Source organism: Tiliqua scincoides, chromosome 3 (genome assembly GCF_035046505.1).
Source record: "Tiliqua scincoides isolate rTilSci1 chromosome 3, rTilSci1.hap2, whole genome shotgun sequence".
NCBI classification, from domain to species: Eukaryota; Metazoa; Chordata; class Lepidosauria; order Squamata; family Scincidae; genus Tiliqua; species Tiliqua scincoides.
In genome coordinates this window covers 201,640,904-201,659,403 of record NC_089823.1, presented here as the reverse complement: position 1 = coordinate 201,659,403, position 18,500 = coordinate 201,640,904, and the positions used below count along the sequence as shown (strand labels likewise).

At 40.4% G+C, this 18,500-nt stretch overlaps 1 protein-coding gene across 1 annotated transcript in view; it reads left to right on the top strand.

The window, feature by feature from the left end:
- Positions 1-18,500, top strand: part of PER2 (period circadian regulator 2) — a 44,906-nt gene that overhangs the window by 8,642 nt on the left and 17,764 nt on the right. Inside the window, exons 2-9 of the mRNA XM_066620196.1 lie at positions 3,043-3,096; positions 4,257-4,418; positions 6,322-6,530; positions 10,840-11,263; positions 14,136-14,290; positions 15,136-15,254; positions 16,731-16,932; positions 17,931-17,982. Of these exons, the coding sequence (XP_066476293.1) occupies positions 11,028-11,263; positions 14,136-14,290; positions 15,136-15,254; positions 16,731-16,932; positions 17,931-17,982 (764 nt within the window). The 5' untranslated portion in view covers positions 3,043-3,096; positions 4,257-4,418; positions 6,322-6,530; positions 10,840-11,027. The remainder of the gene's footprint in view (positions 1-3,042; positions 3,097-4,256; positions 4,419-6,321; positions 6,531-10,839; positions 11,264-14,135; positions 14,291-15,135; positions 15,255-16,730; positions 16,933-17,930; positions 17,983-18,500) is intronic.

Genomic DNA, 18,500 nt, shown 5'->3' with positions numbered 1-18,500 from the left:
TGCTTGTCTCCACTGAACTTTATCTTGTTGGTATGAGCTCAACAATAGACTCTATCAAGATAGATTTGAATCCCAATTCAGTCTTCCTGCGTGTTAGTGACCCTACCCCCTCGTCTACATGCCATCTGTAGATTTTTTTATGCATTCACCCTAGCCTTTCATCCAGGCCGTATATAAAGATGTTGAATAGCACAGAGCCCAAGACAGAATCTTTGTCATTCTGCTCAGTACCTTTCTCCCAATTGATGAAGTCATGTATTGACATACCTACTATCCATTTGAACTCAGTTACTAGTAACACAGTCTGACCCACATTTATTGTTTTATCTGCAAAGATATCATGGGAGATTATTTCAAATGCTTTGCTGAAATTTAAGTGTGTTAGATTCATGACATTGCCATCTACTAGTCGATCTATCAGAAAAAAATGAGATTAGTCTGACCTGACTTGTTCCTGATAAATCTATGCTGGCTCTTAGAAATCCTCCGTTGTATTCTAGGTACTCATAGACATCCTGGTTAATAATCTACTCCAGATCTTTCCAGGTATTAATGTCAAGCTGATCTTTGATCCTCCCTTTTTTTAAAGAGGGAAGATTTGTTCATCTCCAGTCTCTCATTTTTCATCTCCATCTCACCTGTTTTCTAGGAGTTTTCCAAGATTAGACAGTGGCTCCAAGATCACATCCGTGAGCTTCTGTAGCACCTAGGCACTTAGTTAATCTGGTTCAGGAGGCTTAAAGAAACTAGCTATTCCCTTACCATGTCTGTACCTGTGATTCCCCCCCTCTTAGTGCAGCTGTTGTCAGGTTGTGCTACCTTATGCTTTTGAGATAAGAAAGGTACACGATAAGAACAGAGCAGCTGTATCTTTTCTTCATTGTTCATAAACACTTCATCAGTTTCTCCATGCAACAGGCCTACTCCTTCCTTGTACCTTCTTCGTTCAGACATAGTTTTCTCTTTCAAATGTTTTTGGCATCCCTTGCAAGCCTCAACTCATTCTGTACTTTAACCTTCCTGACACTGTTCCTGTAGATGAGGACAATACATAGGTACTGTTTGTCTGTTCCTACTTTATCTGTCCCTCTGCAACAGAGGCAATTCTTCTTTGATATGGAGCAAAGGAAAACGTCAATGGGTAAAGGAAATAGGATTTATTAATCTAAGATACAAGCAGGATTTATAGGCAAACAGAATAATACTTGTGGCTTAGGTCACTTCTGCTATTTCACAGCACCAAGACGAAGTACCTTAAGCAAACTCCAACAAGTGGTGTGTGTAGCACCTCCTCAACAGGTTTACACCTATGCTGTTTATAATAGGATACCCATTCAGCTGTTGGGAGCCCCATACTCAATAGTGAGCAACACCAGATAGCCACAGTGGGTGTGTAGCACCATCCAGGGATATCTACATTAACGCTCACTGGTAGCATCACTAGGCTTTTTAATGTATGCCTACTATGCCTAATAAACTATTAATATATCTATACCTCCATTAATAAAGTAAGAAAAGGAAAACATTTTAAGGGGGGAACAATTAGACTGGGCTCCCCAGTTAACCCTGAAACACTGCTCAGTGTTTTCCAAGACTTGACAAGTGCAGGTAGGAAGAAGACTCGACAAACTATGTGGCCACTGCCATGTGCCCATTCCTTGCCTGGGAACATTGTCAAGCAATGGCAATTGAGAATAAAACAGCCAATAATATAATGTCATTGTTCAGATCGATGGTAAGGCCACATCTGGAGTATTGTGTTCAGTTCCGGTCACCACATTTCTAAAAGGACATATTGAAATTAGAAAAGGTGCAGAAGAGAGTGACCAAAATGGTTACTGGGCTGAGACATCTCTCTTATGAGAAAAGGCTACAGCGTTTGAGGCTTGTCAATCTAGAAAAGAGGTGCCTGAGGGGGGACATGATTGAGACATACAAAACTATACAGGGGTTGGATAGAGGAATGCTCTTTTCCTTCTCACAGCAGTGGCAGTGAGATGCAAGTATCTTGTAGTCTTATGTGCTCCCTGAGGCATCTGGTGGGCTGCTGTGAGATACAGGCAGCTGGACTAGATGGGCTGTGGATCCAGCAGAGCTCTTCTTATGTTCCTGTGTAATGGTATACATAGGGAGGGGTCCATGGGTGCAAGTGACCCTGGGCGGCATGGCTGGGGGGGGGTTTTGCCCCAGCCGTGCTGCCCTGAGGGACGCCCACACCCACTGCCTCTTCCCAGAAGCATTCTGAAAGCCAGAGAGGCTATGCACAGGAAACTAATAAATGTATAAGTTATATAATTTCACAACCCAACAAAAATTGGGTAATGACCCACAGGATGGTCTTGGACCTAAAGTTTAGGAACTTCTGGTTTAGTTTAATTTTATGATATGTACCTGTTTTTATTTGATTATTCTAAACTCCACTTATATTCTACCATACTTGAGGCTGTGGTGGGAATCTGCAGATGCCCACAAAAATTAGACTTGTTAATTTTAATTAAAAATTAAAGGCCCATAAACTATTGACAAAATTGTTTAGATGTTCCAGAATACTACCCAATAGGCAATACCTAACAGCCTTTAAACCAAAAGAAGTGATGTTGTTGCATAGTGTGTCTGTAGTTCTGTATTCTTGAGTTATATCAGGGGTCTCCAAACTTTTTGGCCAGAGGGCCGCATCAAATATCTGGCATGGTGATGAGAGCCGGAAAAAAAAATTTAAATATAACATTTAAAGAGATGGAACTTAGATGAGTGAATAAATGAATGAATGGGCTCATTCATTCAACCTCTCTGGCCCTCAGAACACCCTCCAGGCGCAACCAGAGCACAGCTCTGGTCGTGCTCAGTTGAGTGGGCCAGAGGCTTTCAGGGGACAAGACCCTGGCTGTGGGCTGGATAGAGATCTGGGCCCTGGGCCAGGGTTTGGAGACCCGAGTTATATCATGGAATGACATAATCAGATTTTTTGAAAGTCTGTTATAATATAAACTTTGACTTTATTTTTTTAATGCCAATTTTTAATTCTCTCTGTTAATGCTACAGTTGTGACTCCTGTTCCTGTCTCAAGAGCCATTTGACTGGAATCCCCTGAAACAGGTGTGTCACCTAAACCAGGTTGTGTGTATTTTTTTCAGGATTTAAAATTCTTTTATTATACTGTGGTAAGAATGTAGAAAATTAATTAGTAGGTTTCCAGTCTGAGACCTTTATCATACAGTCAGAACACTAAGGCTGCAATCCTAAGTGCATGTATTGGGAAGTATGAACATCTAAGTAAGCAGGGACAGGATCAGGCTATAAACCTGTCTTAAGCTTATTACTGTCTTTCTTAAACTAAAACTGATCATGTCTTCCTTGCACATGCAAATATAATCTTGCCAAAGAATGTTAAATGTTCACAACCAGAATGTAAAGATTTCTGAAAAGATTTCTGTTTGAAATGATTAAGTATGAAGAAGTCCCTTTATATAATAGTAAACCTGAAAATTGTGTTCCAGTGTTAAAAAAAAAAAAGTCATTAAAATAGGGTTTTTTGTATTATGGTTCTTTTGCTTTAGAAAGCAGAGTGCCTGCCACAGAAATGAAGCGGGATTGGTAGATTTTCTGAGAAACTATTTTCAGATAGGACCATTTAAAAAAATGCTGATTTTTGGTTGTACCTTGGTTTCTACCACTGCCTTACTATGTTACTTCCTAGTTTGTATTCTTAGACATTTATTTGTTTTGTACCCCACTTTTCTCTCCCAGGGGCACCCAAGGCAGCACATTGCAGACTAAACTTAAACTTAAAGTACTTTGCAATCCACTACAATAATTTGTTTGATGAAACTGTTGCAGCAACTGAAGAATAACTAATTCTTCAGTGTATGGGGAAAACTAGTATTTTTTCCCAGCAAATATTGTCATTTCTGAAATGCTATCTTTTTTATCTCTGATTAATTTGTGTTTGTAATATAGCATGTTTTGGACTTTGTAGGAATTCTGGCATAAACATTGTTTTAATACACTTCATTCCCACATCTCCTGTTTCAGAGTCATTTATAAATACTTGAAAAATCCACTTATCAGCAGAAAACCTAATTGAAATATGTGAAGACACCAAAATTCAGTTCTCTTTTGAAAGTGTGAGGTTAAATACTTGTGTGTTGCATGGTTGGCATAACTGTGACCATCTTTGTCATTCTTGAACTTCAGAAATATTTGCAGAGAACATTGTTGGGGGGCCCAGGTATTTCTCTTATATTTTATAGTTCTAGGTTTGCCCAGATCCTCATGGCTGAGGATTATTATTAGAAGAGGAAGAAACAAAGTTTAAGTGCATGTGGGACATTCTGGACCTAGGTACTTCGTCATTTTTGATGCTAGCTGGGAGGGACCCTGATGTACATTTATGCCAACCTTTCCTTTTAAAATATAAGGTAAGGCATGTATATAACTGTTCTAGTTTGAGTTAAGCTAACAATTAACTAGCTTATTCAAATTAAATAGTAATTTTATATATGCATTATTTTAAAAAGAACTCTTAACAGCCTGATCCTGTGCTTGTTTGCTCAGTAGTAATGTTTAGTAGGTCTTATTCCTAGATAAATCAGCATAGAAATGGACACTAGTTATGTAATTGTGTGCAATTGCATCAGTAAGTTCTGAAATTTACATAATTGTGAAAAACAATTCATAGATATTTTTAGAACCTTGTTCATAAATTTGAGGGTTGAAAAGAAATGCTGATTTTAATATGTAATATTGATTCTATCATAATGTGGAGCCAAAGTATGTGTGTGTTTCACAACTTGTTTCCCCATCCCTGAAGCCTTTTCAACTCCTTCCTCTGTATTGCCAGTTTTTCGGGGATGTGCACAAAGGGAGCAAAAAAGTTTGTGTGGTTGTACCAGTCCCCAACGTAGGTATTCCCCATAGCAGTGTGGCACCCATTTTAAAATTATGGTTACAGTCCCAAATGGCTGCTGCTTCTGCATAATTTAAAAATAAAAATTGTCTCCTTCCTAGAAACAGTGAGGTTGTCACATAGTCATTTGGTGACATAACTTTGTTGTAGTCACTGAAAGCAAATGAAGCTTCTGGGTAACATCCTCACTCAATAGCTTTATTTGCCTTCATTGTTGTCCTCAGTTAGCCAAATCTGAATGACTGCATGACTACCTTGTAGTTTCTAATAAAAGCTATGGTTTTTGCTCCTCAGCAATGTACCAGTAACCGATAGAAGCTATGAACAGCAGTGCAGTAATGCTAAAAGGGCAAGACTTTGGGACCTTTTGGAAGACTTTTTAATTCTTCCAAACTTAATTCAAGTTTAATTGAAATTTGAGCCTGAAGCAAATTTAGCACAGAAATATTCTGTGTTAATCTGCCTAATAACTGTTAAGAAAGCAAGGGAACTTTAAAATGAAATTACAGAAAGTAATTTTACCTAGCTTTGGGGTTAAAGAATCTCCTGGATATGCTCACTGTGAATAGAAGTATCTTATTCACAGTTTTGGAATAACAAGCCAATTTTTCCAAGGCTACGAATTATATGCTTCACGGCCCAATCCTAACAGGGCCTTACATAGTGATTCAGCTGCACAAGGTACTTTACAGCTGTTGCAAAGTGCGACACGCCATGCAGCGCAGCATGTCCGCTGCCACAAGTGGCAAGCAACTGGGTCCACCCACCAGAGGATGGAGAAAGAATGCCAGATGCAAGGGAGGGCACCAGGATGAGGTCTCTTGTTATCTGGTGTGCTCCTTGGGGCATTTGGTGGGCCGCTGTAAGATACAGGAAGCTGGACTAGATGGGCCTATGGCCTGATCCAGTGGGGCTGTTCTTATGTTCGTAAAGAACCCCTGAGCCAGTAAGTCAGTTCAGGGGAGGAGGAAGGCAAGAGGTGGTTGAAATGGAAAGGGGAGGAGGAGGAGACACTGGGTGGGGAAGAGAATTGATCAAGGCTAGGAAGGGGACTGTTGGTGGCAGCAGCGCTGCTGTTATCCTATCCCCCTCCCAGGCCTCGGTCTGCGTTCCTGGGTCCAGTCAGACTTGTGCCAGCTATATAACTGGTGCAGATCAGAGTAGATCCAGTAGGGCGGCAAAGGAACAAATATTTCCTTACTTCAGGGAGGCAGTCACAGCCTGAAACTGCCCTGGCAGGATGCAGCACATGCCCTGTTGTTGTGGCTGTATTGCAATGCGGAGAGGTAGGATTGGACTGCCCAGCATTTTTGTCCTGCATGATCATTTGCTAGTTAAATATTAATGTAAGTTTGGTTTTTTGTCTTCCATTTCACTTCTGCATGGCTCTCACTATGCTACTTCATGATGCAAAGATAAAAGGGACAATTCTTACAAGATGTTTGATATGATGAAGCTATCTGCTTGCGTCAGAAGCCAAAGAATTTAGGCAAAGTGTTCTGAAGTGTGGCCGTGTCCTGGGAGGCTATTAGAACTTGGCCGTTCCTCGTAACATATGCAGTGCAATCATGAACATGTTTTCTTCGAAATAAGATTCTCTAATTTCATTGGGACATACTCCCAGGTAGGTGTGCATACCATTGCAGTTGTGCAGTTCAATCTTATGCAGATTTACTTTGAAGTAAGTCCCACTGTGTTTGATTATGCCTACGCCCAAGCAAATGCATTGGATTTCATTTCAGTACCAGCTTCTGTCTTCTATTGATGATATAAAAGTTCTTGGAATTCATTAAATGTATATTATGTCTGCAGTAGGTATCTAACAAATCACATTCAATGTAACAAATCACATTCAATGAATTGCCTAATACAGGAGCTATAAATTAGGGTCTCATGCAGATTATATGCTGTCCTTTCTTGATGTGAGCAATCGCACCAGAATTGGCACAGAGACTAAAAGAAGACGAGTGTCTTTTGAATTAATATTGTATCCTTTTCTTGAACCACAAGTTTCCACAAGAATGGTATGTTTTATGTTACTTCCTTTATATCTTCTGATGCACCTTCATACACTTTTTGTCGTTATATAACCTCTCATTGTCCTGCATCCATACTGTTTTGACTGCTCTATTTTTCATAATTTCTATGTGTTATAGGAAGCTTGATTCTGCCTAGAACAGTAGTTGTCAGACTGGTACACTGTCTGTTGTGTTCTTCAGAAAGTATATGAGAGGAATTTGTTGTCAAATAAATATTTTTTCCACTTTGATTGCAAACCCCCATTTTTTCCAAGTCTTAGGAGCAGTTCTTTCAGACAAGAAGAATTTCTTCCAAAGTTCTTATATGATCTCTCAGCCATGTAAAGCGGCAGCATCAGAGGGTGTTCTCCCCCCAAAACAAGTATTATTATTATTATTATTATTATTATTATTATTATTATTATTAACAGTATTTATATACCGCTTTTCAACTAAAAGTTCACAAAGCGGTTTACAGAGAAAAATCAAATAATTAAATGGCTCCCTGTCCCAAAAGGGCTCACAATCTAAAAAGATGCCAGGGAATACCAGCAGACAGCCACTAGAACAGACAGTGCTGGGGTGAGGTGGGCCAGTTACTCTCCCCCTGCTAAAAAAAAAAGGAGCCCCCACTTGAAAAAGTGCCTCTTACCCAATTAGCAGGGTGACTGATTGGTGACTGATGGCAGAGACATATTGGGAACATGCACCCTCTGGTTATAATGAGGATATGTATGCATGCACAAGATACTTTTAGGTTCATATGGGAGCTAGAGCTCTGTGTGAGCACAAGAAGTGTCAGGATACACCTTTATGCTGTGTTCCTCTGCAATTAATGTGAGGTCTGCAAAATGCAGATGACCTGTCATTTGAGTTCAGCTCAAGGAGTTGTGAGCTCCCTGTAATAGTAATTTATGAATATTCTGAACTGTGACTTTCTAGTTCAGTAACTAGTAAACATGACAAACCCCTTTTTCATGTCTTTGGTAGTGGGTTAGGCTCCAGAGGTATGAATGCCCACTTTCTGAAATGCATATTAAGTACTGTGTTTCATTAGTAATACCAAAGCCAAAGTATGGCTGAACTGTGCACATTTATATTTAAAAATGTATGGTTATTTGATCTGCACGGTCAATTTAAGAACTAAACCCAGTCCTGAGCTCGGCATGCCAGCTTGCTTTTGGCACACACCGTTGCAAATGTGCCGTAAAGCATGTTTGCAAGGGTTAGCGCTGGCCAAGTGTTGGAGCTGGCCCAGTGTGAAACCGCACTAGGCCAGCACTGGTGGGAGGCTGGCAGTCCACCAACAGGTGGCAGACAGGTGAGTGAGGGGAGGCAGGGAGGAGGTTTGGCAGGGAGAGGGGGTGGAGTGTGAGAGCTCAGCTCTGCTGAATCCTGAGCCCTGTGTCAGGCCTTATGGCCCGACATAGGACTCCTCAGTTCTGTGCCAGCTCAAGAGCCGCCTTACAATCAAATAGCCCCATTGCAGGGCTACTTCCCTTACTGGGGGAAGGGAGTGAAAATCCTCTTCTCTTGAGGAGCGGGCAGTAGCTGCCTGGGGTGTGCTGGATAACATGGTAGCCATTTTTTGCATTGTGGCAGCCCTGCAGTCCAGGCAGCTCAGGATTGGGCTGCCTGTCTTTACAGTAGATCGTGAATATAGTCAAGGGGGGGATAGATAGGAGTGGAAATCTAGGACTTCTACAGCAAAAGCAGGAATGTCATCCACTAGAAAGCTCAGTTGCTGCCTTACCAAACTTTCAGAGGACGTTAGCCAAGAAGCAACATCAGACTGATGTTTAGTGGGAACTCCCATCTTTCTGGATGACTGCCTGAGAAACAGTATGTTGCTCATGTTACAAGGCTACAGTTCTATGCAAACTTGTCTGGAAGTTTCAAGACAGTGTTGCTTTTTGCTGAATACACATAGGCTTGCAATATCCCTTTTAGATTTATGTGAGTTTTTTTCTTCCATCATTTCAATTTTTATACATTTTGTTTAAATATTTGCAAACCACTCCAAGAGCTAAGGATGAAATGAGATAAATCTTCAAATGAAATACAATATGTTTCATAGTAGAAATAAATGAACAGGAGGAGAAACACTCCAGTGGAAAAATCTGAAGTTGATTTTTGTTGTATGGTTTTAGTGGGGCATGGCTATGGGGGTGTTGGTGTCTTGACAAGATCCCGCACTTTAAAATGTGTACATTGCAGTAGAACATGACACATTCAACTCATTCTAAATGGGAAATAGGTTATCTTTTGGTGGAGTATGTCCACAGAGAGAAATGGTGCAGAGAGCTGTTCAGTGGAGGGGATAGGATCCAGCACACAGCATTGCTGCCAGATCCACCCCTTCTTGCCACCCCCAACCCCATCTCTCATTTCTCCTCCCTCCCCACCCAGTTACACCCCAGTCCTTCTCTTCCCTAAAAATAGATACGTTAGGGCCCAGACCTATCCACTGCTAATGCAGCTGTGCCAACAAGGGGTGCGCTGCATGGTGGTGGTGGTGGGGGGCAGTCACAGAGGCCTCCTCAAGATAAGGAAACGTGCTGCAGCTGCATCAGCCCTGGAAAGTTGGGTGAGATTGGTCTCCAAACACCATTTCGTCTATTTTGACTTTGAGTAGGAGGAAAAGCCCCTCAGAATGCCTATATGCTTCAGATCTTCATTCCCTTCATCCTATTTAGAAAATCACCATGCCTTCTGTCATGCTTGCCTTTGAGGGAAGCAGTTGGATAATGTTGAAACTGAATCTGTCCCTGACAGCCAGGTGGGTGGTGCAGAAAAGGTACCTCTTAGACCTAATGAAAGTGTTCCCATATGCCCAGCAAGAGGAATATGTATCTTCCTCATCATTGTTAGCACAATGTAGCTGCATACCCTCTGGTTCAGTGGTTCTCAAACTGGTGGATCATGACTCATCAGCCTAAGAACAAATGCCATTGCCCCCTTAGGGAGTGGGAAAAGGGAGAAGGTAGTGACTCAATCCCTAGGATCATGCTGCTGCAGGGGATCTAGGGGCTTTTATAAAACATACCTGAGCCCGTGCCGGCATCCAGGGGCTGTGGGGAGCCCCATGGAGCCCTCTGCAAGACTACCCACACCTCTAAACACTAACAAAATGCTGTCACAATCCACTTCTGGTTTCATGATTGCAACTAGGAAAAGGGTTGTGATCATGTTTTGTAAGTGTTTAGAGGTGCAGGGAGCCTTGCAGAGGACTCTGCGGGGCTCCCCTCTAGGATATCAGTAGAAATTCAGGTATGTTTGGGGGGGGGGAAAAAAGCCCCTAGAATAAGTGCATTCTGGAGGATCACATCACTGCTCTCTACCCCACCCTTAGAAAGACTTGCCCTAATCCTCAAACTCCCAGAGAGTTTGAGAACCAGTACCCTAGAAACTTGGTATTAAATGCATTCTCCTTGACTCCAGCATGTTACAGCTGTCATTTCTCAGAAAAGGATTGCAATCTCATTAGTGGCCACTTGTGCACTTTCAAAACAAATGCATGCAAGGACCCTGGACTCTTCTTGGTTCTGTTTCTTTCTACCAGTCTCTCACACTGATGTATATTTGGAAACTGAAGTGGTTGAATTTTTGCTCCTCCAGTTCACTGTTGGGTGGGTTGCAATTTGATTGAACACTACTGAATTATCTCATGGTCCGTTTGCTTGTATATTTAATTTAATTAACAGTATTTATATACCGCTTTTCAACTGAACGTTCACAAAGCAGTTTACAGAGAAAAATCAAATAACTAAATGTATACTATAATTATTGCCTTAAAAAACCTGTGTTTACCTCAGTATGTGATGAAGGCTTTAAATAAGTTCCACGTTTCAACCAACTAAAATCCTGCATAATAAAAACAAACCATTTTATTCAACTTTTTTGGCTCCTTTTTAGGTTTCTGAAGTCAAATTTGAAAATTATGAATGCTGGCAGTACACAAATATGACTTGAAGAACTTTACAACTGATTATTCCAAGTACTGGCATTTTATTATGTCACTGAGGATCTGAACTCTAGACAGCATTTTGAAATATGTGGAAAATATTGTTCAGCAGTCACTGACCCTAAAGGTTTTTCTCAAAATGAGTGCATATTTGGAAATGGCAAATGATAAAATGATTGCAGAGAATATGGATTTCCAGATGAAGAAAGAACAAGATATGAATGTTCTTCAGGAAGATATTGAGATGACTAGTGGATCAAGTGGAAATGATACCAATGAAAATGACACTACTGGGCATGATTCACATAGCAATGAGGGTGATGAAAATGGGAAAGAAACGGCTATGATTGTGGAATCTTTAGACCATTGTAAAAGGTACTGTATTATCCTGAGACTGGATAGTTGTTCTGATACTGCCAATGTGTTTATGTAAGGTTATTTGTAGCTTATATCAGTATAGGTTAAGAGTCATCTGATATGAGGAAGAACACTTATTGTCCAGTTGAAAATAATTCTTAAATAACCAATCAGTATATACTATATACCTGTGTAGTTGGTTCTGTGATGGCCAAAAATTCTTCAAAATGTCACAGAGGTGAGTAGTCTCCAGTTGTGCACCCACTAGTTTATTTCACTTCCTGGAGACGGATAAATTAGGTGCATTGCTTTAGGCAATGTTTCTATACTGGTAACAGGAAAACACATAAATGAACAGATCTAGATCATATTAATGTTATGTCAGTGCAAAACAAAACTTCCATCAGATCTCATGGCAAGACAAGTTGTTTAGAAATATGTACATATGTGCTCTCATTTTTCCTAAAAGTATGAGGACTGAGGTTTATTTGCTGTAACAGCTGAAACTGAGCACCACCGTGTTTCATTTACTTGTGTATTACAACAGGGTAGTTCTGTCATTTACTTCTATTACTGATGCTATCAACCTGTTAATAAATACATCTATATTGAGAGACATGTAGTAGGTTGAGACATACCTGCAGTTGTATGCCCCAATATATTTAATAGAGTATATTATCCATGGTACAAAGTAAGAGCACAAATTAAAACCCATTCAAACTGATTTAAGTTACCCTTATATCCTGAACAATATGGGAAGTTTTCTTTCAATTGCATAATTGCTATAATGAAGATCTGTGGATTTTTTTTATTAATGAAGTATATAAGGGTATCCTAAATTTCTTTTCAAACCTGAGCCCTGAAATACTCTCACTCAATATAGCTAAAACCACTGATTTAAGGGACAGTGCAAATAGCAAAGAAAACAGAAGGTATACCTGGCAGGTGTCTTCCCCCCCCCCCCAAAAAAAAACAGGAAAAACCATATGTAGAGATTAAGATAATTTCATGTGCACTGGCTTTTCATTCAGAAGTGATCTTGTCTTTTATGAATTGTCTCTAAAGTGCTACAAATCATTACCAACCCACCATAGTATTTCAAGTGTGCTTATATTGCAATACTCATATTGCGGATGTCCATAATACAGGTACAGTAGAACCTTTTTAAGTTGACCACTCAAAGGACTGGAGGAAATTGGTCAACGTAGGGTGGTGGTCAACATATGGAAGAAAAAGGCATTTAAATATGTTTAGCTCCCAGGACAACAAATGCAAGGCCAAGTTATTATGTAGATTGAATTTAAAGTTTTATTGCAAATATCAATGAGAATTGCTCCTCTTGTGATGCTTACTATTTATATCATCTACATATATCTATAACAAGAGACAGAGAATAAACAGCCCACAATGAGTGTTTAAAAAAAAAACCCTGAAAATTCATAAGCTTAAAAAAAACTTGGTTTCATAGCAGACAGGCAGGCTAATGCTATCCCTTGCCAGCCCATAGCATGTAGCATGTTACATAGCTCCAACAGCTTAAAAAAAACACTTTTTTTTACTTAGGCTGCCTGGCCTCCACTGGGTCTCCTCAGATTCACTAAATACCAGAAAGTGTTTGATACGGTCCCTCACTAAAGGCCGTTGAGAAAACTCCACAGTCAGGGAATAAGAAGACAGGTCCTCTCATGGATTGGGAACTGGTTGAGGACCAGGAAACAGAGAGTGGGTGTCAGTGGGCAATTGACAAAAAAAGTGGAGAGAGGTGGAAAGTGGAGTGCCTCAAGGATCTGTCCTGGGACTGGTGCTTTTCAGCATCTTCATAAATGACCTGGAAACAGGGATAAGCAGGGAGGTGGACAAGTTTGTGGATGACACTAAACTTTTCTGAGTGGTGAAGACCAGAAGGGTTTATGAAGTGCTCCAGAAGGATCTCTCCAAACCGGGAGAATAGCAAATATAGCAATAGCAAAATAGCAGTTGTGTTTCAATAGAAGTGTAAAGTAATGCACTGGTGATGGGAACCAATGTGAAAGGACAGTGGCTTCACTATGCACAAGCAACCTCATGTCCCTCAGAACTTGGTACATGTCAGGTACAGTCGGCAGCTAGCGCAGGTATGTCAGCTATGTGCATTGTGCCCACCTATAAAAACCCTTTCGCACGTGCGCTAGCAGGCATAGGGGAGGGATTGTCGCGTGGCTTCTTGCTTTTCAAGATGGGACAAACCAGACAAAGCACAGGCCCACAGTATCGCGTTCAGTGGGCAACTTACAGAGGGTAAATTAGTACTCTCTGCAATGGTCAAAGTGGTCAAGATACAACTTATGGACATGGTCAATATAGAGAGGTTGGTCTCCCATAGTGTATATGCAGTGTCTGTCCATACTGTGAAAATTAGGTCAATTTAAGGAGGTGGTCAATATAGAGAGGTGGTCAACTCTGGAAGTTCTACTGTATTTAAAACTTCTGGTATATTATCACCAGTATTCTTGGCAGACTTTCACTTGGTATGATTGTCATATCCCACTAAATAGCAGTGTCTAATTTTAACTTTAATTGGCTTTACCTAACATTTCAAATAATGGTATTATCCTTAAAACAAATATTTAGTGTAATGACTACAAACTTGAAATATAATCCATCTATTTATGGATCAAGGAAAATGAAATACTGATGTACAGCATATTTGAGACCTTTATGATATGGCCGCTGGGTCTGTGTAATGCAGAAATGACAAATTTAAACATCTCAAGAGCAATACATTTGCAATATTTTTGCTAAATTACCTTCATTGTTAAAGTTATAAAGTTGGAGTGTGCAAAGTACAAAAACATTGAAATTGAAAAAAGCAGATTTAACAGCTGGAATTGTTTTTGTTCATATTGTCTAGCAGTGAACTATCACCTAAGTCCAAAACCCAGAAGGAATTGATAAAAACATTGCAAGAACTAAAGGGGCACCTTCCTCCTGATAAGAAGATAAAAGGCAAATCGAGTATCTTGGCAACTCTGAAGTATGCACTTAGAAGCATTAAGCAAGTTAAAGGTAATTATATCTGCAATTTCCATCTGTATCAGTGAAATTAAAGCTACATTGTCCAGTAGGAAGCAAGGTTCATAATAAGGGAAGATTTTGAACAAATACTTGAGTCCTTGTATGTGCATGTCAGTCTCTAGGTGACTCCTGGAGTACAATACTATAGGCCTGCTGCACCACTGGAATTCATGTTCTTGCACTGCAGCTTTCTTTGTGGTGGCCATGAAATGAAAGGCATTGTTCCATGCAGCTAGGCTGTTGCTGTAAGCGACCGTGGCCACAGCCAAACACCAGCAGCCTCTGAAGATGTTCTGGTGCTGGTAAGTCAGCACGGGAAGTGGTTGGGAGGGGTAAGGAATGGTGCTGAGATTGATGCGGGGAGAGTGTGTGTTAAGGCTAGGAAGGGAATGATATTGGTAGTGGCAGTGCTGCTAATATCTCATCCCGCTTCCCAACCTCAATCTACCTTCCTGAGTCCGCTTGGTCTTGCACCAGCAATCGGTGGTGCCAGTCTGAGTAGACTCAGCAGTCCAGCAAAGGCTTACCTCTGGAACTGACCTCCCTGCAGGATGCAGTGTATGCTCCAGTGGCACGATTGCATCGGGGGGGGGGGGGAGATAGGAGTGGGTTGCCCAACCAAGCCAAGGTTTCTTACTTGTCCTGTAGTATCAGCTTGCCAAGGACCAAGATTTTTTTGGAATAGGAACTTAATAGGTTGTGTCTGGTATGCCACCAGTTAGAATATAACTAGTTTTTAGTTGTTCATCTATTCTGTTTGGAAGATCTTGTGTTCTTGTTGAACACGATGCAATGCCACTTGAAATTAAAAAACATTGCTTGCTGTTTTCATGTAGCAAATGAAGATTACCAGTTGCTGATGATTAATGAGAGCTATCCTTGTGGTCTTGATGCATTGTCCTATACTGTGGAAGAGATTGAGAATATTACTACAGAATACATCATGAACAATGCAGTGCGTATTCTTGCTCATTTATACATCAAAATTAATTCTTATTTATTTAAAATCAAGGATTTCTATGGCATCTCATTCCTAAACCGAACAATGACAGACTCCATGTTAAAGAAGACCCAGTGTGGTATAATGATTAGGCTAGAGGGACCAAGTGCACTTGCAACTTTGCTATGAAACTGAGGCTAGTTTCAGAGTAGGCTGGTTTCACATGTAGGTTAAAGCTGTCTGGTGGTAAAGCTGTCCCTGCTTAGCATTGCACTTGGTTAAAGTTGTTGATATAACCTTAGCCTTGATTAAGCCCAGAATAAGGAATTCACACATAAGAAGAAAGAGTCTGGAGAGAATCCATAAGTTAATGGACTTAAAACAGTACCTTGGCCCTTGGTTAAGATTATTAATCTAATGGTCACGGGGCCTTAAAAAGGCTTTCAGTGGGAAAGGGCCTATTATTGAAGAGATTTGCAATCTTTCTCTCTGGATAACTACAAACCCTGAGTTTGCAGGCAAGAGCAGGAGCAACCTGCAAAGAGAAGAGACCCAGAAGGCTGTCCTGATAACTGATTGTTTTGCATGCCAAACATAACATAGTTGTCCTGACTACTGTAGTGAGCAGCGTTCAAGGAAATATGATCAAGATTGCAACTTCAAGACTACATTTTTGCCACAAAATTGTTTATTAATATGTAGGCATTACTGGTAATATCACAACAAAAATCTTAAACAGATGATATTGAGAGTCACAAACTGCCTCCATTCAGAGATGGTTTAAAAAAAAATGTGTGCAACAGGCCAGTTACCAAGCTCAGATGGTGTTTTACAATAAAATGTACATCCTGTCTTTCCTAATCAAATGGAAAACTCAGGGCAGTTCACAACAATAAAAATCAGCCAAGGACAAAAAATAAAATGCCAAAATAAAACTGAATAAGAGTCGGGTCTGTAGGAAAAGAACCAAAGAAAGTGAAGAAAAACAGAATTAGTAATGGTGGTAGCAACAGATTGGATGGAAGGACAATTTACAGCTCTAGACAGTGCTCAATTTATTGACTTCCAGCTATGCTGGGAGCTGCGTATTTTTCCAGACATGTCAGCTTGGCAAGTGGTCTCAGTTGCCCACTTACATGAGCCGACTTTCTGACTGTGCCGGTAAAGAAGTATTAGTAAAGAATTTTAGATATAGTCCCAATCCCCATCCCTACACAACTGCAGAACTCACACTTTTGCCATTTCAGAGATATGTTGGAAATGGGGTAATAACTCCAAGAATGCCAAGAGATAGGCAAGGCTATTTATCTTTTAATCTTGTAGGGATCCAGAGTTTCCAAAAATTACAGCTAGATTCTTCTGTCATCCCCCCTCCCCTCCACATACACAAAGATATGATAGTAGTTGACACACATACCCTGGGTCCGGCTTATAGGCAATTGGCCGGACTAAATTTGTTTTACTAACTGTGTGTTGGGCTCTTTATTTTAGGATATGTTTGCTGTAGCTATTTCTTTGGCCACTGGAAAAATTCTGTACATCTCAGATCAGGCTGCCTCTATTCTACACTGTAAGAAGGACTTCTTTAAAAATGCCAAATTTGTGGAGTTTCTAGCGCCTCAGGATGTGAGTGTGTTCTATAGCTCAACTACACCATACAGGTTGCCATCTTGGAGTATTTGCAATGGAGTTGGTAAGTCTATTAAATTGTTTAACAATGTACAATAAGTTCTCCTTATCAACTAGGGTTAAGGTTCCTGGAAAACCGAGTGCAGTGGGTCAAACATTTTAGTGCCGGGACCCATTTTTTAGAATGACAATCTGTTAGGACCCACCGGCAGTGATGTCATTAACCTGCAAGTGATGTCATGGCTGGAAGTGACATTATCAAGCAGGAAAATTTTTAACACTCCCCCAAACAACAAAATCAAATTAAGTAAATTAAAAGTTTTCAATAAGTATAAGTTTAAAAATTTATTTAAAATAAAAAATCCTCCTAACTCCCCAAGCAGTTGCTGATCCGTTTAAAAAAAATTCCCCAAACTTCTCAAAGGCTGCAGTCCTATTGACACTTACCCAGGAGTAAACCCCGTTGACTATCATTGTTGAAAGTATATGCATAGTAGCCTGTCAAAAGTACTGATCTGTAACATTTCCCGAAATGCAGTGGCATACTGTGGTAGCACTAAGTCTCATATTTTAAAATACACATTAAATGAATAGGAAGTCACCTGGGATTGGCTCCTGACTGACCTAGTGGGTTCTGACCCAAAGATTGAGAAACACGGACCTAGTGGATACCAAATTAGCAGATACTGATTGAGCCTATGGGGAAAATGGGGTTCAGTTCCAGGGGACTGTGCAGGCAGTTCGTTTGGTATTTGGAATTTAAAATTTTAATTGTATGTTTATGTATTAAATAAGATTGTGCATCTAAAATGTAGGAATATCTGAGCTGTAGTTAAGATTGCATGTTGCTTCCACCACTCTTCCCATATAGGAAAAGCATTTTTCCTGTTCTTCCCCTGCTAGACACCCTTCCTAAAGATTTCAGTATTTACAATCCACTATCCCTCGACACGATGTTTACAATCCACTTAGACATAATGAACAGTTTTACAAAATGGCTTCTCACATGAATAGTTCAAATGTTACAATTGTACCTTATAAAGTTCTTCTAACTTTTTATAGAGTCTGCCACTCAAGAGTGCATGGAGGAAAAATCTTTTTTCTGCCGCATAAGGTGAGAGACAATGTTAATAGTCAATTGGAGGTAGTGTGGATGTTTGACTCTATTTGTGTTCACTGATCAATGGCTTAACAAATGAACATAGCTGAATTCAGGAATTGGCTGACTGTATCTAATTTTACAGTTTAAAACAGAGGTTCTCAAACTGGGTGTCGTGATGCACCAGCCTGAGAAGCTCTGCCTCTGGCTGCTTAAGGGGCAGGTGAAGGGAGAAGGCAGCAAAGTGACCCCCAGGATTGCACTGCTGTTAGTGAAGGGAGGGGTTTTTTATACTTGCCTACAGCCAGCACAGGAGTTGGGTGGAGATCTGGGGAGCTTTTGCCTAGGTGGGTATGGCTTTTGTCATGAAACTGGAAGTGCCCATTCTATGTTATTTTGAGATGTTTGCTAGGTGCATGGAAGTGACAGCAAGATACAGATGTCTTGTGTGCTGTCAGAGGCATCTGGTGGGCCACTGAGATACTGGAGCCTGGACTAGATAGCCTGATCCAGTCAGGCTCTTCTTGTGTTCT